Source organism: Rhinatrema bivittatum, chromosome 6 (assembly GCF_901001135.1).
Source record: "Rhinatrema bivittatum chromosome 6, aRhiBiv1.1, whole genome shotgun sequence".
NCBI classification, from domain to species: domain Eukaryota; kingdom Metazoa; phylum Chordata; class Amphibia; order Gymnophiona; family Rhinatrematidae; genus Rhinatrema; species Rhinatrema bivittatum.
Genome location: NC_042620.1, coordinates 109818497 through 109841731, shown reverse-complemented (window position 1 = coordinate 109841731; position 23235 = coordinate 109818497). Strand labels below are relative to the sequence as shown.

The following is a 23235-nucleotide window of genomic DNA, read 5'->3' as shown; positions in this document are numbered from 1 at the left end:
TGGTGAGTAGGAGTTTAGGAGGAATGGTTTCAGCTGGGTGTGAGGAGGGTTTCATTTTCTTTAGTATGCTTTCAATTTCCAGTGAAGAAGTGGATTCTAGTGATGAGAGGGGGTGTGTTTGATTTTGGAAGATGAAAATTGATGTTGGCATCATGGGGGAAGTGAGCGGTCAGGGCAGAGATTTTATTTTGAAAGAAGAGGGCTAAGTCATTGCATTGCTTAGAGGTACCTATGTTCGGAGCGTGAGTAGAGGGGGATTTAGTGAAGTTGGAGATGATGGTAAATAAGGCTTTGGGGTTAAATTGAAGGTTATGAATCTTTTGGGCATAATAGTCTCGTTTAGTATTTTGAATTGTGTTCCTGAGGTTGTCCATTGCTTGGTAGTAGGATGTTTTTGTGGCTGGTAAGGGAAACTTTCGCCATTGTCTTTCCAGTTTTCAAAGGAGATTTTTCTGTGCTTTAAGTTCCGGGGAGTACCAAGGTTTTTTGTTTTTGTGGGAGGGATTAATGGTTTTTGTGGCGGAGGGGCAAAGCTGGTCAGCAATGTTGAGTGTGATATTGAACCAGGAAGAAATTGCATTTCCTGTCGTGTAGCAGATGGACTCAAGACAAGTGGGTATAGTGTGCTCGTGCTAGCAGTTGGAGACGGATCTGACGTCAGCACGGGTACATATACCCCCACAGGAAGTGAAGCAACTCAGTAATTTCCGTCTCCAAAGCAGTTTGGAGCTACCTCATGCTCGCTGAGCGTGTTTCCAAATTCTAAACTTCTACAAAAAAAAAAAAATTCTCAACTTGCTGAAGACAAGCCCTGCACTCCGGCGGGATACCATTCGGTTCCTCCCCCAGTTGAGTTTCCCGAGCTGACTTCCGTGGTCCCTCGGAGGTGAGAGCCTCGGTCCAGTGGCCGGGTCGCGGCAGGGACCTAGCCCCTGAGCGAGGAGGGCTCGGGCATGGCATAGAGGCAGCCTCGGACCCGGCGTGGACTTGGCCCCCAAGCGAGAAGGGCTCGGGCGCGGCCTAGAGGCAGCGGGTGCACTTCCTAGAGCGGCGGTGAAGGTACTTCCCCTCTCCCCCCGCAGCCGGAGACCACCCGGGTTCCAGCCGGGAAGTGCCGAAGACAAGGGTAAGTTGCACATCTTTTCTGTGGTCTCTGAGGAAGTGTGGACTAGCTGGGCCTGCTTGTGAGGCAGCACGCCGAAGAAATGGCCATGTTTCTTGGTATTCGCATACTGCGATAAGCGCCCGTTGCTCCCGCTGCCGTACGCTTTTCTCATAGGCGCCCATTGCTTAGGCGCCTGTTTATAAGACACCCGCTCGGGGGCGCACATTGCTTAGGCGCCCGCTTATAGGCGCATGTTTATAAGACGCCCGTACATAGGCGCATAGTCCGGTTGGGTGGTAATAACGGCAGACATGGAGCAGCAGGCATCCACGGAGCCGGCTCCTCCGGGCTCGGACATGCGAACTCTAAGTCTCTGCTCGGCATGTAACCTGGTACAACCATGGCCTTAAGGGATTCTGCTATATGCCTTTCCTCCGTGGCCCCTGCTGGGCGCCATTCTACACAAGATTCAGCGGCACAGAGGCCTAGTTCTTATAGTGGCCCCGGATTGGCCAAGAAGACCCTGGTACGCAGACATGAGAAGACTGCTGGCAGGGAACCCATTACCCCTGCCTCCTTACCGGGACCTGCTGCGGCAGGGCCCCATCATCCACGAGGATCCGGCTCAATTCTCTCTTACGGTTTGGCCATTGAGAGGGCTCGACTGAAGAAGAGAGGTTACTCGGAGGCGGTAATCGATACACTCCTCCGAGCACGCAAGTTCTCCACATTGCTTACATATATAAGGATCTGGAGAGTTTTTGAAGCTTGGTGCGATTCTCACAGCACCAATCCACATGCCGCTAAGATACCTATCATTTTGGACTTCCTACAAGATAGGCTTCAGAAGGGTCTTTCTCTCAGCTCCATCAAGGTACAGGTAGCGGCGCTATCTTGCTATGGTCCCCGGAGGGACGGCAACACCATTGCCACACACCCTGATGTGTCACGCTTCCTGAAAGGAGTCAAGCACATTCGCCCGCCACTGAAGTGGCCGGTGCCTCTGTGGAACCTCAACCTAGTGTTGGATTTTCTAGCGGGATCCACCTTCAGGCCCCTGAGAGGTCTGTCCCTTCGTTTGTTGACCTTGAAGATGGTGTTCTTACTGGCGGTCTGTTCCGCCCGTCGCATCTCAGAGCTACAAGCACTGTCCTGCCGTGATCCGTTTCTCAGAATCACTCCAGAGGCTATCCATCTTCGCACAGTTCCTTCCTTCTTGCCGAAGGTCGTCTCACAATTTCACCTCAACCAAACCATATCCTTGCCCACTACGGATGGTTTGCAGAAGTCGGAAGAAGGTCGACTACTACGTCATCTCGACATTGGCAGATTACTGCCCAGATACCTGGACATGTCAGAACCAGTACGAAAGACGGACCACCTGTTCGTCCTGCACAGCGGGAAGAAACAAGGGGAAGCGGCCTCACGGCCGACCATCGCCCGCTGGATCAAAGAAGTCATCAAGGCAGCCTACGTAGAGGCAGGAAAGCCGCCTCCACTACAGGTCAAGGCTCATTCTACCAGAGCGCAAGCGGCCTCTTGGGCAGAAACCGGGATGCTGTCACCGGCGGAGATATGTAAAGCGGCAACGTGGTCCTCCCTTCATACTTTCTCCAGATTCTACCGTCTGGAGGGAGGACACAGCATTTGCGAGGGCAATCCTACATGGACCTCGGGCAGCCTCCCGCCCAGTCCAGGAGTAGCTTTTGTACATCCCACTTGTCTTGAGTCCATCTGCTACACGACAGGAAATGTAGAGATTACTTACCTGATAATCTCCTTTTCCTTAGTGTATGCAGATGGACTCACCATCCCGCCCGGCTGCCGGTATTCATGGAGATTCGCCGATTCACAGTAAGCCATGTTTTGCTTATATAGGGCCTCCACCCTGCTGGGTGTCGACGCCTTCCGGTTGAAGAACACTGGCGGTCTCCAGCTACTATCAATCTGTCAGGGTAATCCTGTTTTTTTAATTGATCGGTCAGCTACACTTATATAGCTCATACAGCTTTTGCAAGGAAGATTACTGAGTTGCTTCACTTCCTGTGGGGGTATATGTACCCGTGCTGACGTCAGATCCGTCTCCAACTGCTAGCACGAGCATACTATACCCATTCGTTCTGAGTCCATCTGTCTACACTAAGGAAAAGGAGATTATCAGGTAAGTAATCTCAACATTTTTGGTTAGTTGAGCTAATTTAAAAAATTTCCTCCTCTTTTTGTATTATTCTCGTTCACCAGATCAGATTCAGTTAGATGTTATGTTGGTGTTTATCTGTAACAATGAATATGCATGTTTTTTCACGTTTTCGAGTTCACACACTGTTATATGTAATAGTTGTTGATGATGTAAACCGGAGTGAAGGCAACTAGCTATACCTCAGTATAAAAAAAGCGTAAATAAAAATAAATAAATAAAAGTAAGTAGTAATTTCTCAGTATCCTTTGTTGTTTAGTGATGTTTAACCTCAGGCTTTAGAAGAAGGGCAAGACCTATAAGACACTATGCCAGCTAATGGGTGTGATGTCTGTTGTAAAAGGTGGCAAGATAGAACCCCCTGTTGCATGACTTCTGGAAACACAGGGTAGGTAATTTATTGATAAGTCCTGTGTGTGTGACAGATGAGACTCCAGTGCCCAGCTGAAGTGCTGCTTTCTAGTCTATGTTGAAGCAGGTTTCAAGATTGTGAGACCATAACAGCAATGCAGGGGTTGAGGATTGCATAGTATGTGTAAGGGAAAGGTATGTAGGGTAGTGACCTGTTCTCTCATGAAGAGGAGAGGTAAACATGGAGGAAGAATAATAAGTGTATGGGAACAAGTGTTTTTTGTTTTACACATATACTGGTCTTGTATGCCAGCAGTTCCTTATGCACTGCAGTTTGCTAATGCATTGACAGGTTGTTTCAGTTATAAGCATTGATTTCTATGTGAGTGTATTGTATTTTTTCCTATTTGAATTTTATAGACTTGGGGTGAATAAATTCTTAGAGAATGTAAATAAGGTGGTATGGAGCTTGCAGTGTGGGCAGCGTTTTTGACTTCTTGCAATCAGTTTGTGTTAATGTCATAACTTGCACATGCCCAGTGTGAAATCCTTTCCCAAGTGACTTTGTATGTCTGAAAAGAGAATTAGAATCATTCATAGGAAAACGAAGCATCTAATACATTCCATAGATCAAAGGACAGGCCCAAAATGCTTCATCACCAAGTTCACAGAAATTTGTTCTACCATGAAGCCTCTGTACTAGCTTTTAATAGCTGTTGTGTTTTTTTAACATTTCTTATATTTGCTGGTCTTTCCAAACAGCTACTCACCCTGGTCCCTTTCTTGCCTCAGATTTGGTGAATTGAACCCATAAAGAACAGTGTATAAAAGAGGAAATATTTCAAGATAAACCTGCGTACTTGATATTCCAAAGAGCCATGTTAATACATGAAGGCGTATATAGCTATTAAAATAGTTGCTTCAGTCTGATTGAATGGTTATAGTACTGTATGTGGTAAAAGGTTTGGGTCAAGGTTAATATGTTTGCCTTATTTTAACTCTTTAACTGTAAACGAAAATTAGTCAAATTAGGACTGCACTTACAAAGATCATACAGCATAAAGTTTAAATCTTAGATACAAAGTTTTCTACCCATGCAGAGTCCTCTGATCTTTTATATTGTGGAACTGAACAAGTTCTTTCCTTGGCTGCATATTATCATCCTTCCTGAGATGTTCTTGAGGTGTAAGTCTTCAACAGTGGTATCTCCTTAATGACCACTGAACTCTGCAGTCTGGTAGCAGAGGAGCACTTTTTTTTTTTTTTAATATAATTTGTCTTTATTGGACCAACAACTGTTAAGACACAACGTCTGTATTCCAAAAAGGAAACAGGCAAATATAAGATTCAAGATTTTGGAACATATGTTTTAATCCAGAGAACAGCTATAAAACAGTCACTTAACTTGTTTTAATATTGAAGCTATTAAATAATGAAAAATGTGCATCCGCTGTTATGATGCCTTTATTTGTGTTATGGAGACAAATTTTTAAAATTCATACATCATACTTTAGTTTATAGTAACTTGCTAGTCAACACCGAGCACTTAACCAGGTTAAAAAAAGGTACAAGATTTTTTTTTTTATTATTTTAGTTGATCTGTCCTTCTCTTCATAATTGTTGTGCTGTTTTCTTGAGCTTTAGCTGTATTTACGTGATCCTAATGGAGTGATGATGTTAATTACTAGGTTGTATGGCTTAATTGTTTTTAGAGGTATACTTAGTAATTTAAAATTATATACATTTTCCTAGTGTGTAAAAGTTACACTGTACATGTCATACAATGTGAACAATTGTTCTTTTAAAAAATATTTGCTAACAGTATTTTCTAGAGTTCATTGCATATTGCTTCACTCAGTCTTTCATAATTTTGACAGGCAACAAGAATGGGTAAATCAGCAAAGAGAAGAGATTGAAAGACAAAGAAAACTTTTGGCCAAGCGTAAACCTCCATCGACAAATAATTCTCAAACCATTTTGGCCAACTCTGAACCAAAGCAGAGGAAAAATAAAGCTGTAAATGGAGCAGAAAATGATCCATTTGTGAAACCTAGCTTACCACAGCTGTAAGTTTTGACTTTTAATTTATTTTCACGAAGATTATAAGTAACTATATTACATTTGCTCTGGAGTTTAAACTGTCTACTGATCAACAAATATAAGGGGTAACGTGCACAACCAAAAAGCCAAGTGAGTGTTAGAATAAAAAATTAACAATTGCAGATATTTCCCATTAACTGGAATTTCATCCATAGGTATTAGGTTTTGATGGTTTAAACACAAGAAATCTGTGTGAAAATGTCAAATTGATGTGACTGTGGACTAGTTTTGTTTTTTTTAACCATAATTCTGTTTTAGAATTATCATGGTCAGTGTTCATAATCTCCACCCTTTGGCAGCTTACATGTTTAATGGGTAGGATTTGCTGCTGCTGTTGTTTGTAACCTTTTTTGGACCTGAGAGTTTTATTTCTTGCTCCTTTGGGCTTCCAGCTTAACTGAAAACAGCTTTTATTGGGCTGTGGTGCTATGAACGTTCACTCAGAAGTATCAAGGGATTTTCCCCCTCTTTTATATTCTCCTCCCAACTTGACCCAGGCATCATAGCAACAGTGCTCAGCCATGTATCACAAGCTGTAGCTACCTCTGGGCTAATGTGTAATTCCTAAATCTGGCCATTAGGTAACACACTTGACTGGTGTTGGAAGTCTCCAGTGAATGAGTGATTCCTCTCCAGTATCCCCAGCTTGCCCAGGGAACAGAAACCTGGCCCAGGGAATCAAATCCAGGTCTTTTGCAGTACTTTCCACTGGGCTACCAGGCCCACCCAATTATAATTTTTTGACCCATCTCTTCTAACCGAGTTTGCAGAGTTTTATAACTGATATAATGAACAGAAGTCATTTGCTATTTCTTCACATTGCTTATGTATATATAACACTGTATTCTAGTGTTATATAGTGATTGATAACTAGAGAAGCAAATAACTTGATTGGGAGTTATAATACTGCGGTTCTATTATAACTCATTGAAAATATGTTGAAATCTTCTGCTCAGTGTGCAGCAGTAGCCAAGAAAAATAGAATGCTATGAATTATTAGAAAAGGAATGGAGAATAAAACAGAGAATATCATAACGCATCTGTATTACTCCAAGGTGCAACTTCATCTTGAGTATTGTTCAGTTCTGGTCACCACATCTCGAAAAAGATATAGCAGAATTAGAAAAGGTATAGAGAAAAGGGACCAAAATGATAAAGGGAGTGGAACAATTCCCCTATGAAAAAAGGCTAAAGAGATTAGGACTTTTCAGCTTGGAGAAGAAATGGCTGAGGAGAGATAAGATGGAGGTCTATAAAATGAGTAGAATGGAATGAGTAAACAGTTTACTCTTTCAAAAAGTACAAACGGGCCGATACAGTAAAAGTCGCTGGAGAGCAGGCGAACAGGCCACTCTCCTGTGTGCTCGATTCTGTATTCAAATGAGGGCCCACAGCAAAAAGAGGCTCTAGGGACACTAGCGCATCTCTAGCGCCTCTTTTTGGACAGGAGTGGCGGCTGTCAGCAGGTTTGACAGCCGACGCTCAATTTTGCCGGCAAAATTGAGCGTCTGGTTTTCAACCAGCGAGCCGCTGGCCGATTAAGTCGGAGGGTCGATATTAGGTCGGAGGGTGCCCAGAAAAGCAGGTTTTACTGCTTTTCTGTGCACTTTCCCAGTGCCCGGAGAAATTAACGCCTACCTTTGGGTAGGCGCTAATTTCTGAAAGTAAAATGTGCAGCTTGGCTGCACGTTTTGCTTTCTGAATCGCGCGGGAATACTAATAGGGCCATCAACATGCATTTGCATGTTGCGGGCGCTATTTGGTTCAGGGGGGTTGGACGCAGGTTTTCGACGCGCTATTACCCCTTACTGAATAAGGGGTAAAGCTAGCACATCGAAAACACGCGTCCAATCGTGGGTTAACAGTGCTCTCCACTGGAGCACACTGTACTGTATCGGCCTGAAAGACTGGGGGGGACATGCGCTGAGGAGAAAATAGTTTTGTGCTCAACGAATAATTAAGCTCTGGAATTTGTTGCCAGAGGATGTGATCAAAGCTATTAGTGTAGTTGCATTATATATATAAAAAAAAAAAGTTTGGACAAGTTTCTGGAGGAAATATCCATTAACCATTATTAAGGTAGTGTTGCAGAAATCCACTGCTTATTTGTGGTATAAGCAGCTTGGAATCTATCTACCCCTTGGAATCCTGCTTTGTGACCTAGATTGGCCACTGTTAGAAACAGGATACTGGGCTTGATGGATCTTTTGTCTGACCCAGTATAGCAATTCTTCTCCTAGGACAAACAGGATGGTAGTCCTCACACATAGATAACATTGATTGGAGCCTGGCATAGAAAACCTATGTCAAAGTTTCTGGAATTTGACTGAGCATGCCCTGTTCCATGTGCCCACATGGGGTCCCTCTTCGGTCTTTTTTTTTTCTCTGCAGAGCTTTCACCTCGTGGTTGAGTGAGCTTGTGGCTTTTCCTTAAGAAATTGCCTTTGAAAACTTTTCCACCATCCTTTGAGGGTTTTCTCGCAATTTCATCGAACGCGGGTCACTCTTGGTTCCCTTTACTCTTCCCAATCAGGGTTTTCGGTGGTTCAGTAAGTTTAATTTCGCTTCTATTCCTCCTCATGGCGGTGGGGCTTTGGTGCCCACCGGCGTCTACCACCTGCCATCATGTCTCTCGATTTTTTTCCCCTTTCTTTTTGTTCATCATGACTTCGTCCAGTTTCCTTTGGTGCCCCCACTGTCCAAGGACCATGTCCATTACGGACCCCCACAACGTGTGTCCTCTGCCTGGGGGCTTCACATGATGTTTGGGGTTGCTGCATGTGCACAAAGAACTCCTAAGGGACGTCGCGCTCTGTTTGACAAGATGGAGAAACTCTTCGGGTCAAGGAAGTCCAAGCCATCTGCATCTGTGGCATCTGCAACGATGGACACCGAGCCTTTGGCATCTGCAGGGCCATCTGTTCCATCAATGCCATTGGAGGATAAGGGTGCAGGAGACCAGCCTCAGTTGGTCTCTTCCAGGTCGAGTGCACTGGGGAAAGACAGGGGCTGAGCATCAAGGGAAGCCAAGGAAGTATCAGCACTGATCACCTTCAGTGCACAGTGCTGGGCTCGGGAAAGCATTGGCTCATGCCGTGATGCCCCCGAAGCAACCCCATGGTGAGGAGTGCCCATCCTCCATTGATGCCAGGGTCCGTGACTGTATCCACCAGTCCTGGTGCCAGTCACTGATCCATGTCAGATCTGAGGAAGATTTGGCCACCCCTTCTGACTCCCAGTCTGATTTGGCATCAGCAACTTTCGAGGAGGAGCTGGAACCCAGGATCCAGGTGGCAGTGCAGCAGGCACTGCAGAGCATCGAACCCGCGGCACACTGTGTCGGCACTCGCCCTGCTGGAATGGCTCAACATGCTTATCTGTGTGTTACCGACCCAGTTGGCGCAGTTTCTCAGGAGTCCATCGATGCCCGACGAGGAACCAATGCTTCCCCTGACTGATAAGCTGCTCATTACTGATTCCTCAGAGGAGGAATTTCCATAGAGGCCTGCAGCCCCCCATCCAGCTTTGCCAGCACCGGTGCCACTGATGCCCGTGCCTCTGGATAAAGGCCGAACACCCAGGGCCCTATCCCTTGTGGACTACAGTGAGGCTGAGTACCCATATGACCCTTGGGAGTAATGATATCAGTCATCAGGTAAAGACTAAGAAGGATCCATGCCTGTCAGTGTATGATACTGGAAGTAAAAGGATTCTGGCAATGGTCCTAAATCCCCCAAAGTATTCCTGTAAAGAGGGAAACTCTAGAATCACAACAGCTTCCAAGGCCCCAGATGCCACCCACTGATCTTCAAGGGGCTGAGAAGGATGTGACTACTCTTTCTTCCCATGCTTTATTGGCATAGGCAATTTTTTAGGAGGAGTTGGAGAAGATGATCCAGGCAGCATTGGATCTGAGTTGCAAGTGCATTGGTATCTGTAGCTTTACAAATGGATGTCCAGTTGCTGCTTGATACTCTCACAGCATCTAACAGAAGTACCCTGCTGCTGATTCCTGGAGAAGCATTAGCATTGAGAATTACCACACTGATAACAATTTGCAGTGCATCAGGAGTGAGGAAGAAGCTTCGCCAAGGCACAAGTTCAGAGTTCTAGACGCCAACAAAAAGGAACACCTTCATTGAGGTCTTGTCTTTTAGCTAGATGCAAACTCGGACTGAACTGCCAACCTCTGTTTCAGGCTCAGTGAGTGCTCCTGGGCGTATGCCTATGTATTTGAGGTCTATTCTGATCATGAGGAGTCAACAGGTCTCCCCCCGACCTCTCTCCACCATAGGAGAGGAGAAAGTCTCCTCTGGAGGAGCTTGCCTTTGCTGATTTTGTTTAAAAATAAACAAACTAACTAGTGGCAGAAACCATTATCTTTGAGTTTACAGGAAGAAAAGTCCAGGTCAAAAATTCCTGAGATTCACCAATTTGTGGATCCCTTCCAAAAAGAAATTGTGGCAGTAACTGTCCATGTGGTCCTGCAGGAGAGGCAGAGGAGAATGCAAGAAAACCATCTCTCTCTCTCTGCCCTCTGTGTTATTGGTGAATAAGAGGTGGACACAATATACCATATTCAGAAGGTCTCTAGATTCAAGAAGCAGCAACTGCCTCATCAGACAGTTGTAGTCATCTGCTTTCAAAAAGGCCAAGTGTTCTAGAATCCACTCTTCAGTGCCCCCCAGGGAAAGAGTATTGTACCTTTAACCTTATTGGAAGACGGTTTATCAGGGGGCTATGCTCAGTACCCACATAGCATCCTATCAACTCTTTGTGGGTCAGTTTGTGCAACATACTGTACCCGAAGCCCACCTGTAATTGGGTGCCAAGGCAGCCTACCACTGTGGGACGGTGCTCCTGGGTGTGGGGGGTGAGGGAAGTTCCCTGTTGTGGCACGCCTGGCGCTGCTGTTCCTGCTGCCCTTCTTTCTCCATCGACCTCCTCCCTCCCAGCATCGCAGCAGCAGAAGCCTTTCAGGTACGGCCGTCCCTGCAGTGACAGCGGAGGGGGGGAAAAAGAGGTGAAGCGTGCTGTGTGTTCACAGGTGCTTTAAATGGTGGTGCAAGGAAGCAGTCAACTCTTTTTGATCACACCAATCCTGCGCTTGACTTGACCTCGTGTGCGGCCGCGAATGCAGGAGGCATCAGATTGTGGCCAAAGATTTCAGGTCAGGTGAGCAGAAGTGCATGATCATAGCAACTAACTACAGATGATCCTGGGAAGTTCAAGAAAGGGCAGTTGACCACTGGGTACTTCAAGGACATGGCTGCAGGACAGGGAGAAATCAAGCACAGCTGTAAGTGTCCTGGTGAATACAGGTCCCTACCCATGCCCCTATCAAGACTGCTGCACAGTCCATAGGTGCCTACATTAAAAAAAAAAAAAAGGAAAAAAAATCTTTGATATAATTACATACACAAAAAAGTGGTTAGGAGGAAACACCTGGAAGAACGGCAGAGAGAAACCTGTGTTCTGGAGCCATGTATGAGATTAGAGGGTGAGGAGATCCTCTTGGGGGGGGGTGGGGGAGTAAGGAGTGAAGTCAAAACCATATCACAGGAAGAAGCCCAAGCGGATGACAAGGGGACACTAAGGGACAACCTGTAATGGGAGCACCAACAAGGAGGTACCAAGGGAGCAGCAATAAAAAAAAAAATCACTCTTCCGGCACACCCTTTCTGAGAGGGAAGTAGCACATAGCCAGCAGCAAGATCCCCCTGGAGGGGCTCTGGTTACTATAGACTCATATCTGTACCTCTGCAGAGGCGCACAAACACATGGCTGTCAGGATGTGATGCCAGTGCAGCAGCAAGAGGGTCCTCGTCATTGATGGGAGGGCACAACAGAATTCCAGGCAGATCTATGTCCCTATTTCGAGTTATGGGAGTGAGTGTAATGCATGGCCAAGACAAGGTGGGATGAATATCTAATCCAGATTCATGGGGCTTGGTCAGTAGTTGTCATCCTCCAAGGGGGTATGCCGGATTGTGCAGCCTGGCAAGAGGGAAGAGGCTGATCTGCAGGCCCTTCCCATGCAACTAATAGTTGGGAAACTGGTACATACCCCACCAACAGTCCTCCTCATTGGGCTTTCCCACCATTTCCTGGATGCACTGGCCCATATCTTTATTCCACATATCCGAAGGGATGTGGCACTGTCCAGCATCCCTGAGCAGAGCCAGGACTGGTAAGACTTGCAAACAGTGCAAGCAATAGCAGGGCGGTGGCTGAGGCCAGCACTTCAGCATCGCAGGAATCCCAAGATGCACAAGAGCAACACCCATCAGGCTAAATGCAAGTCGTCCCCACCTTGCAGAGCAATCTGGGAGGACAATGGGTAAGCATTAGGATAGCAACAGGAGCAGTAACCGTCGAGACAGCAAAGGGTGAGTTTTAAACAGGATCTGGGGGTGGTTTATGTGTAGAAAAGAAACAAGTGAGTTCCTACCTCAGCAAGCAAAAGAAAGAGCAAGCAAAAATGCAAGTGTAGATCCAATCCCAGCACGAGTAGTAGCTCCTCAGACTCATCGGACTCAGATTCTTTGTCTGATCGCAGCATTCCTTGCCTGTTGGCTGAAACTGGAAAGGCAGTTAGGATGCCTCTGTCCCTGACTACATTATCTTAACTATGGGAAAGCATGCCTAGGGCTGTACGTAAGAAAATCAAGAAAAGGGTGTACATAGATATATTTAGGATTGTGGAAGGGAAGGCACAGGAAGTCCACGCGGAAGAAAGATAAGAATGAGGGAGTAGTGCCCAGCGCAGACACGAAAGTGCCCAGAAACATCAACTGGACTTGGGCATTCCTCCAGATGATGATGAGTGTCATGGGACAAGTTGACCCTTCGCAGTGCGGGCCTATTCTAAGTTACGCAGATACCATGCTAGAAACCTATAAGGAGTACAGTGGCTGGGCGTGGTTAAATTGTGACTAGCGATTTTTGACAAAATCGAGGAGAACCACTTCATGTCTTGGGGGACATAGGAAGGAGGTGAAGGGTATGTCAAAGCCTCTCCCTCAGGAGATATGTGAAGCCCTAGAGTCACTATTGATATGTGGAGAAAACATATTTTGAAACATTGAGGGTCTCTGCAGTAGATATTGGCGCTGCAAAAGAATCTTATTTCAAAGCATCTGGTTTTCCTAAAATAGGAAGAGCTTTCTTTCTGGTGACTTTTCCAAGCACATCTGAACAAATGCATGCTTTTGGGTTTTCAGAAGTGGACTTTTATTTTCATTTTCATGTATGATAGTCAACAGGGATAGAGAACCAGCCTGCAGGAGTTGGTTGTTCAGAGCCCTTCGACTCTTAACAGAGAAAATATTACATGTGAATATTCAGAAAATAAGTTTACATAGCCCTGGTGACATTTTAGCCACTGGTTCTCCACAAGGATGTCTAATTGAAGTCTGTCATTATATGATTGTGTTATATCTGAACAAATTAGGAAGGATGCACAGTTCCAGTATGCCAAGGTCCTATAATGGGCCGAGAAGCACCTCACCAGTCAATCTTCACTTCATGTGGCAGGAAACTAAACTCTCAAGCAGATTAAGCAGGATTGTCCTGCATGTGAAAGAGTGAGAGCAGATGCAATCGCCTTTCTGTCCATAACCAATACTTGGGATCTCCAACCATGGACCTCAAGGCATTGATATTGAACAAATACCCTACAGTACTTCAGCAGTTGCATGGATGCTCAGGCCATGGATACAGATGCACTTCTTAAACAAGCACAGCTTCTGCCTGATATTTTCCTTCTCGCCTCCACCTCTGTACATGATTAGGAGCCATCCACATCCAGTGACGCTTATAGCACCATACTGCCCCAGTAGACCCATATCCAGAATTGATCATTATCTGTATCTGATCCACTAGGAAAGGGCATTTTTACTTAAAAGTTTTATACATCACCAAGACCCAAAGCCCCTGAAACTGATGGTCTTGAAGTTGAGAGGCAGGCCTTGAAGAGTGAAGATTATTCAAGAGTGATTTCTGGCCTGGGGTTTTTTTAAATCCCCTATTAGTACTTACTATTTTCATATTTGGAACAAATATATTCTGGTGGCATAAAAGGAGTATTTCAGCAACCAAAACATTTCGTAATTCTTGTTTGCCATAGAGAAGTGCCTCAAGATGAGGTCATGCAGAGTTAATGGGAACATAGAAAAAAAATATTGTGAATGCATATGAGAACTATAAGGCCCATCTAGTCTGCCCAGTTTCTTTTCCTGTTGCAATACCGTAAACCCCGCATAAGCTACAGCTTTACCTTTACGTCTTTACATATAAGAATTATTTATGTTTATCCCATGCTTTGAGTTCTGTTACAATTTTGTCTCCCTCATGCATCCAGCACCATTTCTGTGAAGAAATATTTCCTAATATAATTCTTCAATCTACCCATTTGAATCTCATATCGTGACTTCTTAAGAACTCCCTTTCCAGTGAAAAATGCTTGCTTGTTTACTTGTGCTTTGTGTTTTGAGGTACCTGAATGCCTCCGTTATAGCTGCTGCCTCCTTCCTCCCTTCTATAGTGTACTTAATCAGGTCCTTAGATCTCAGTTCATTTCATAGGATGTTTAGTACAGACTGCATCACTTTGGTAAATCTTTTCTGGACTTCCCCTCTTCTGCCTATATTCTTTTGGAGATAAATACCATATTAAATGACACTGTGGCAGTGATTTGCACAAAAGTATTATAACTTTTTTTCATACTTGTACACACTCTCCCTATATGCCCTAGGACTCTGGCTCTGACTACTGCTTGTATGCAGTGTTTTGCAACCTTGAGATCATGAGGCAAGGTCAGCAGATCATCTACTACTTTATTTAAAACTGGCTGTACCCGGCCACGCGTTGCTGTGGCTCAGTCTGGTTAAATGGAAAAGAAAGAAAAGAGAGAGCGCACGTTTCGACTATGGTTAATTTCACAATGCTTGTGTGTATACAATATTTTTTGTTCCATTGTCTGTGCAGATATAGAGACTGTCTGGTTTGCCGACTCTAGAACACGTAACATATAATTGTCCATGTGAGAAGCAATCCGTGTCTAGATGTAAACCGCATAATTCTAGAAATGAAAAAAGAAAAAACATAAACTAAACTCACTAAATGAACGGTATGGTAAACGACACAGCTCAATTCCAGTGCAATGTTACATGAAATAATTAAATCAAAATGAAAATAAATTTAAGTCTATGAAAATTCAATTTAATAATGCAATCAGAAACATTGAAATGGAATCGTAAAATATTTATTTATTTAAATTCTTTTAATATACCGATGCTCCAGACAAGTCTTGTCTTATACCGGTTTACAATGGAACTAGGGGAAAAACCACATTAACAACTATGGAGAAGACAAAGTTACAATAAACAGGGAGTAAAAACTTGGGCGTTAGGAGAGATGAAGTTCAAACGAATACAACTGGAGAGTAATATAGTAGAGCAGCGAACAGTAGATTAAGTAGCGGTACATATATAGATAAACATAGTTGCTTGATTTTGTGGGTAATTTATCATAAGCAATTACTAGATAACATTTCCTGAGGGTAAAGGAGCAGGGGAGGAACCGGGTGGGTGAGGAGAGGGCAGGAACCGGGGCAAGGCGAGGTGGTGGGGAAAACTGGAAGGAAGGAGGGGGGGAGGGTGAAAGAGTCAGTACTGGTTGATTTGAGGCTCGTTCAGCTGAATGCTTGCACGAACAGCCAAGTTTTCAGTTTCTTTCTGAAGGAAAGATGGCATTGTTCCTGGCGTAGATCCGGAGGTAGTGGATTCCAGTGGAGCGGTCCCGCTGTCGATAGTGCTCGTTTATGAATGGAGTTGTGAACTGAGGATTTAATTGGGGGAGCCTGGAGAGAGCCTTTGTATGCGGAGCTAATCGGCCTTGCGGAGACATGTAGTTTGAGAGGAATGGAGAGTTGGAGTGTGGATTGCTGATAGACAGATTTGTGGATGATGGTAAGAGTCTTGAAGAGTATTCTGTACTGAATGGGTAGCCAGTGTAGGATTTTTAGGATTGGTGTGATGTGGTCCTTACGACGTGTGTTTGTAAGGATCCTGGCCGCTGCATTTTGCAGCATCTGTAGAGGTTTAGTAGATGAGGCGGGGAGACCAAGTAGTAGAGCGTTGCAGTAGTCTAACTTTGAAAACAGAATGGCTTGAAGAACTGAACGGAAATCATGGAAGTGTAAGAGCGGTCTTAGCTGCTTTAGGACCTGTAGCTTAAAGAAGCATTCTTTAGTAGTGGAGTTAATGAACTTTTTGAAGTTCAGTCTAGAGTCGAGGGTGGCCCCAAGGTCTCTAACCTGGCTTGCTAGAGGAATAATTGCGTTGTTGGTGACTGAGTTATTATCGCTAGGGGAGATGACTAGGAGTTCTGTTTTGGACGTATTAAGGACCAGGTTGAGGTTCGAGAGAAGGTTGATTGCGTGTAGGCAACTGTCCCAAAATTTTATAGTAGTGGAGAAGGAGTCTGAGATGGGGATTATTTATTTATTTATTTAGCATTTTTTATATACCGAGGTATAGCAGAGTTGCCTTCACTCCGGTTTACATACAGAAACAAAAAATATATATATACATATATATATTATATATATATATATATATATATATATATATATATATATATATATATATATATAAATATATATATACATACAGAAAAAAAAAAAATACATACAAAAACAAAAAAAACAAAAAAAAAGATTAGGATCTGCACGTCTGCGTATATAAAGTGGGTGAGGTTGAGGCTATTAAGTAATTGGCATAAAGGACGTAGATAGATATTAAACAGGGTAGGGGAGAGTGATGAGCCCTGTGGTACTCCTTGTTTAGAAGGTATGGCTTGGGATTCTTTGTCATTTATTTTAATTTTGTAGTGCTTGTTGTTCAGAAAGGATTTGAACCAGTGCAGAGCCAGAGATGCCTATTTCCATTAGACGGTTGATGAGGATAGTATGGTTTACAGTGTCGAACGCCGCAGAGATGTCGAGAAGGGCTAGAAGGTAGGATTGTCCCTTGTCAAGGCCCATCAGGATGTTGTCCGTTAATGAGAGGAGGAGGGATTCTGTGTTTAGGCGTTTCCTGAAACCGAATTGGGAAGGGTAGAGAATATTGTGAGAGTCAAGGTAGTCTGTGAGTCGGATGTTGACCAGCTTTTCCATTAGCTTGGCTATAAAAGGTAAGTTTGCAATGGGGTGGAAATTTACAGGGTTTGCTGGGTCTAGGTTGTTTTTTTTTAGTAAGGGCTTCAGAGAAGCAATTTTTAAAGCGTCAGGGACAGATCCTTGCGTGAGGGAGCAATTTATGATGTCGGCCAGAGGTTTAGCAATGGTGTTAGGAATGCTGAGAAGAAGTTTGGTCTGTATTTGGTCCAAAGGATGTGATGAAGGCTTCATATTCTTGATTATCGATTCGATTTCCAGGGATTATGTGGGTTCAAGAGATTCTAGCATCTGTTTGTGGATAGTTGGTGATAGATTCTGGCTGGGTAGAGGCGGGGAATTTGATGAAATGTTGGATGTTGCCAGAGGGGTAAGTAGATTTTTGATTTTGTTGTCAAAGAAGATTGCCAGCTCAGTAGATTTGTTTTGGGCTGCTTCTGGGAAGGTAGGAGGAACAGGGGTTGTAAGTGCTGCCACATATGAGAAAAGAGTTTTATTTAGTTTTTAGTTTTATTTAGTCCAATTTTTAGTTTTATTTAGTCCAATCTCGCCCGTTAAAACGGGCGAGATTTTTGTCCCCTCTCCTCCTACGTCTTTGCTCTGCTCCGCTCCTCCCCCCCGCCCTCCCCCTCCCCACGAAGGGCCAAGGTGGCGGCAGTGGTAGGATCTGCAGCGGTGGCTGAGGAGGATCTCGCGAGGCGTTATGGTCCTGCCATCCCAACTCCCTCCCCCCTTCCCTGGTGGCGGAGGGACAGGCTCAGACCCCTTTCACTCTATCCTTACAGGCCCCAACTCCTTTGCTCTCCCATTCTCCTCTACACTGAACCCCTTCCACTGTAACCTATAAGTGGAGAGCTGGGGGGGGGGGGGTAGAGAATCTCTCTCTCATACAGCCCCCTACATAGGCTTGCTCTCTCTCTCTCTCTCTCTTGCACATACACTCTCCCTCTGTCCCTCACAAACGCACGCCCAATCCCTCTCACACATATACACAATCCCTCACGTAGTCTCCCTCTCTCTCTGGCACTCACATTCGCCTTCAGCGCACATTACCACACTTCTCTCTCACACAGTTAAAATGGGTGGGATTTTTGTCCCCTCCCCACCTAAGTCTTTACTCTGCACTCGCAAGAGCTTGCAAAGTTCCCACGCCAGTTGTATCTGGGAGAGAGAGGAAAACATTCAGTCTGTCCGTCCCCCCCCTCCCCCATCGCAAAGGGCAGGCGGCAGGCACTGAAACAGATTTGGGACATGTTGCCTAGCTTAATTTGCTCTTTCTGGCAGACCTGTACCTTTAAGAAATCCGTGAGGCTTGAGAGGGAGGAGGGAGCAGGGCTCTGGCTTTCACTTTCGTCACAGTGCTTTGCTGGGAGTGGGGGTGGAGCGATGCCCATGTAAACTCTTCCTGTGGCGGCTGAGACCCACGGGCGGGCTGACAACATTGCCTTTCCCCCCCCCCCCCCCCCCGCAGTTGCGGGATATTCACTTGGCTTCTCCTTATCTGCGGGACTCAGGGGGCGGGGGAGGAGGGCAAGCTGTTCTCTGTTCAGCTGTTTGCGCTTTGGCTGCTGCAGGCTGCAGCTGCTTGTGATCTCTTCACAACCGGTTTCTACTGCATTTGCTCTGCTCCAGCCGTCCCAACTCCCTCCCCCCCCTTCACCGGCGGTGGACGAACTGGCTCAGTGACTCTTCTACCCTTTCCTCCTCCTGTGTGTAACTGTCCGGCAGTCCCTACTCCCTCCCCCCTTCCCCAGCGGGGGAGGAACGGGCTGAGCCGTTTCTCAGAGCAGCAACTCGTCTGCCCTTTCCTCCTCCCCTCTGTGACACCCAGCACGTAGCGCAGAGCTCAGTGGTCCGCACATGCGCGGTAGAGCTGCTCTCTACTGCGCATTTGTGGGCCATCGGTCAGAGCCCCATTATATTGTAGATAGCTTGTGTTGCTTGTACGTCCAACAGATGGCGCTGTTTTTCCAAGAAAGCATGTTTTTACCTGTCACAGGTGTGACATCTATATAATATAGGTATATAAAAACACTTAGCAATAGTGATCATAACATGATCAAATTTAAACTAATAACTGGAAGGGGAACAATAAGTAAATCTACAGCTCTAACACTAAACTTTCAAAAGGGAAACTTTGATAAAATGAGGTAAATAGAAAAAAACTGAAAGATGCAGCTGCAAAGGTTAAGTGTTCAACAAGCATGGACATTGTTTAAAAATACAATCCTAGAGGTGCAGTCCAGATGTATTCCACGCATTAAGAAAGGTGGAAGGAAGGCAAAACGATTACAGTCATGGATAAAAGGTGAGGTGAAAGAGGCTGTTTTAGCCAAAAAAACATCCTTCACAAATTGGAAGAAGGATCCATCTGAAAAAAATAGGATAAAACATAAGTATTGTCAAGTTAAGTGTAAAACATTGATAAGACAGGCGAAAAGAGAATTTGAAATGAAGTTGGCCATAGAGGCAAAAATGCATAATAACAATTTTTTTCAATATATCCGAAGCAAGAAACCTGTGAGGGAGTCAGGACCATTAGATGACCGAGGGGTTAAAGGCCATTGCAGAAAGACTAAATGAATTCTTTGCTTCCGTGTTTACTAATGAGGATATTGGAGAGATACCAGTTCCGGAGAAGGTTTTCAAGGGTGATGAGTCAGACGAACTAAACCAAATCACTGTGAACCTGGAAGATATAGTAGGCCAGGTTGACAAACTAAAGTAGCAAATCACCTGGACCAGATGGTATGCATCCTAGGGTACTAAAGGAACTCAAAAATGAAATTTCTGATCTATTAGTTAAAATTTGTAACCTATCATTAAAATCATCCTTTGTACCTGAAGACTGGAGGGTGGCCAATGTAACCCCAATATTTAAAAAGGGCTCCAGGGGTGATCCTGGTAACTATAGACCCCAGTGAGCCTGACTTCAGTGCCGGGAAAAATAGTGGAAACTATTCTAAAGATCAAAATCATAGAGCATATAGAAGGACATGGTTTAATGGAACACAGTCAACATGGATTACCCAAAGGAAGTCTTGCCTAACAAATCTGCTTCATTTTTTTGAAGGGGTTAATAAACATGTGGATAAAGGTGAACCGGTAGATGTAGGGTATTTGGATTTTCAGAAGGTGTTTGATGAAGCCCCTCGAGAGGCTTCTAAGAAAACTAAAAAGTCACGGGATAGGAGGCGATGTCCTTTCGTGGATTACAAACTGATTAAAAGACAGGAAACAGAGTAGGATTAATGGTCAATTTTCTCAGTGGAAAAGGGTAAACAGTGGAGTGCCTCAGGGATCTATACTTGGACCAGTGCTTTTCAGTATATAAAATGATCTGGAAAGGAATATGACGAGTGAGGTTATCAAATTTGTGGATTATAAAAAAAAATTATTCAGAGTAGTTAAATCACAAGCAGATTGTGATACACTACAGGAGGACCTTGCAAGACTTTAAAATTGGGCATCCAAATGGCAGATGAAATTTAATGTGGACAAGTGCAAGGTGTTGCATATAGGGAAAAATAACCCTTGCTGTAGTTACACGATGTTAGGTTCCATATTAGGAGCTACCACCCAGGAAAAAGATCTAGTCATCATAGTGGATAATACTTTAAAATCGTCGGCTCAGTGTGCTGCATCTGTCAAAATTGTAAACAGAATGTTGGGAATTTTTAGGAAGGGAATGGTTAATAAAATGGAAAATGTCATAATGCCTCTATATCGCTCCATGGTGAGACCGCACCTGGAATACTGTGTACAATTCTGGTCGCCACATCTCAAAAAAGATATAGTTGCTATGGAGAAGGTACAAAGAAGGGCAACCAAAATGATAAAAGGGATGGAACAGCTCCCCTGTGAGGAAAGACTGAAGAGGTTAGGGCTGTTCAGCTTAGAAATGTAAGGAGTTTTGCTTACTCAGAGCCTTCCCATTATGTAAAACTGAACAACTATTGTTTACTCACCAGGTTTTGGAAAGCATTCTGGTGGTCCTTGACCAAGGACCCTTTCTGTGATCGCTGGATTAAACAAAAATGTTAAGATATAGAGAAAAATCTTAAGTAGCTGTGAATGAAGGCACGTAGTGCTATACGCCCAGTAGGGTCTTGTTCCAATTGAACTGAAAGCTAGACCAAAAAAGTTTCTCTTTTTTTAATCCCATGCAGATGGCATACCTGGGCAGCACAGGATTTGTTCTTGACTTAAGAACTGGCAAGCTCTCTTGACACTAACATTCAGTGGCATTCATTGTCTGGCTGTTGTTACTATACTAACATCCAACTTTAAGAATGTTGCCTTGTCCAAACCATGGGACTGATCTGTCAGTGGTAATTTTAACCATGGATTTTTCAGTTATTTTAATCATGCATTGTTTAGCAGAGGTGATCATATTTTTTTGTATTGCCCTGGCTTATATTGGGGTTTGTTTGTTTGTTTTTTCTATTTTTTCTTCAGGTTAACCTTAGCAGAATACCATGAACAAGAAGAAATTTTCAAACTTCGATTAGGACATCTCAAAAAGGTAAGCATCCTGGTGAAAAATAGGTTTCAGCACAGAAAGGGGCTGAACACAAACTATTAAGTTTAATTTCTGTTTACAGCAAATATGTAGTGCTTTTAATTAAAAAATAGAATTAGTTGCTATATAAGTAAATATGATAAATTGGAGAGGGGTTGACATTTTCCGTAATCTATTGGTATTCTTTGTGGATATTAACAAGCACATGGCGAAGAAAGATCCAAGAGACATAAAATTTTCAAAAAAGTGTTGATGAGCTCCTTCAACAAAGGTTATTAAATAAATTAAGTTGTCATAAAATAGGACAAAAAATTCCCTTTCTAGATCAAAATTTGGTTGAAAGTTAGGAAACAAAGGGTAAGATTTAATGGCCATTTTTTCACAGTGAAGAATCTGTGCTGTTCAATATGTAATTTTAAATGATCAGGAATAGAGAGTATAGTATAGAGAGTATAGTATAGAAACAAAGTCTGCAGATAAAAATCCCAGATCAACTCAGGAAGATTTGAAGAGTAATGCACAGGAGCTCCTAACCTAGTTGCAGCTACCTTTGACTAAATTTTAGTCTTATTTATTGATAACTTTTAAATAACTACACTGCATTAGAGTTAATCAGTATTGTTACATATGCATTATATAATTGAAGAGCATTAATAAACAATATTCCATGCACACAACTACTTGTCTGTTACATCTTGGTGTTTTTATAAATTAGGCTGATCATTACTATATAACTAATTTTCTATAAAACAGTTTAAAACCGACTCCCATTCAGACTCTGGTTTATTGATAGCCATTTACCTCTAGTTATCAAGAAACCAGAATATCTTTTTCTCTCTGTACTCTGTTGTAATACATAGTCATTTTAAAGCAGAGATTCCCAAACCTGTAATGTGGACCCCACAGACAGTTGGGTTTTCAGGATATCCACAGTGATTAAGCAAGAGAGAAATTTGCAGTCAAAGCAAACAGAATGTTAGGAATTATTAGGAAGGGAATGGTTAATAAAATGGAAAATGTCATAATGTCTCTATATCGCTCCATGGTAAGACCGCACCTTGAATTCTGTGTACAATTCTGGTCGCATCTCAAAAAAGATATAGTTGCGATGGAGAAGGTACAGAGAAGGGCAACCAAAATGATAAAAGGGATGGAACAGCTCCCCTATGAGGAAAGGCTGAAGAGGTTAGGGCTGAAGTCAGCTTGGAGAAGAGATGGCTGAGGGGGGGATATAATAGAGGTCTTTAAGATCATGAGAGGTCTTGAACGAGTAGATGTGAATCTGTTATTTACACTTTCGGATAATAGAAGGACTAGGGTCGTTCCTTGAATTTAGCAAGTAGCACATTTAAGACTAATCGGAGAAAATTATTTTTCATTCAACACACAACAAAGCTCTGGAATTTGTTGCCAGAGGATGTGGTTAGTGCAGTTAGTATAGCTGGGTTCAAAAAAGGTTTGGATAAGTTCTTGGAGGAGAAGTCCATTAACTGTTATTAATCAAGTTTACTTATGGAATAGCCACTGCTATTAATTGCATCAGTAGTATGGGATGATCTTAGTGTTTGGGTTATTGCCAAGTTCTTGTGGCCTGGTTTGGCCTCTGTTGGAAACAGGATGCTGGGCTTGATGGACCCTTGGTCTGACCCAGCATGGCAATTTCTTATGTTCTTATGGCTTAACTTCTATGCTTTTAAAAGGACATATTTCCAAAAAAACCCTTTTGGCAATTCCAGCGATATCAGACATTGTCCTTCCACATCAGCAACTTCTAATTCACA

The 23235-nt window shown here is 43.7% G+C and overlaps 1 protein-coding gene across 5 annotated transcripts in view; it reads left to right on the top strand.

Annotated features, from left to right (window-relative positions):
* The window catches only part of TLK1 (tousled like kinase 1), a 388382-nt gene that overhangs the window by 258153 nt on the left and 106994 nt on the right, over window positions 1-23235 (top strand). For all 5 annotated transcript variants that reach the window (XM_029605752.1, XM_029605753.1, XM_029605751.1 and 2 more), the window contains 2 exons: window positions 5531-5719; window positions 21391-21457. In XM_029605752.1, coding sequence (XP_029461612.1) covers window positions 5531-5719; window positions 21391-21457 — 256 coding nt within the window. The remainder of the gene's footprint in view (window positions 1-5530; window positions 5720-21390; window positions 21458-23235) is intronic.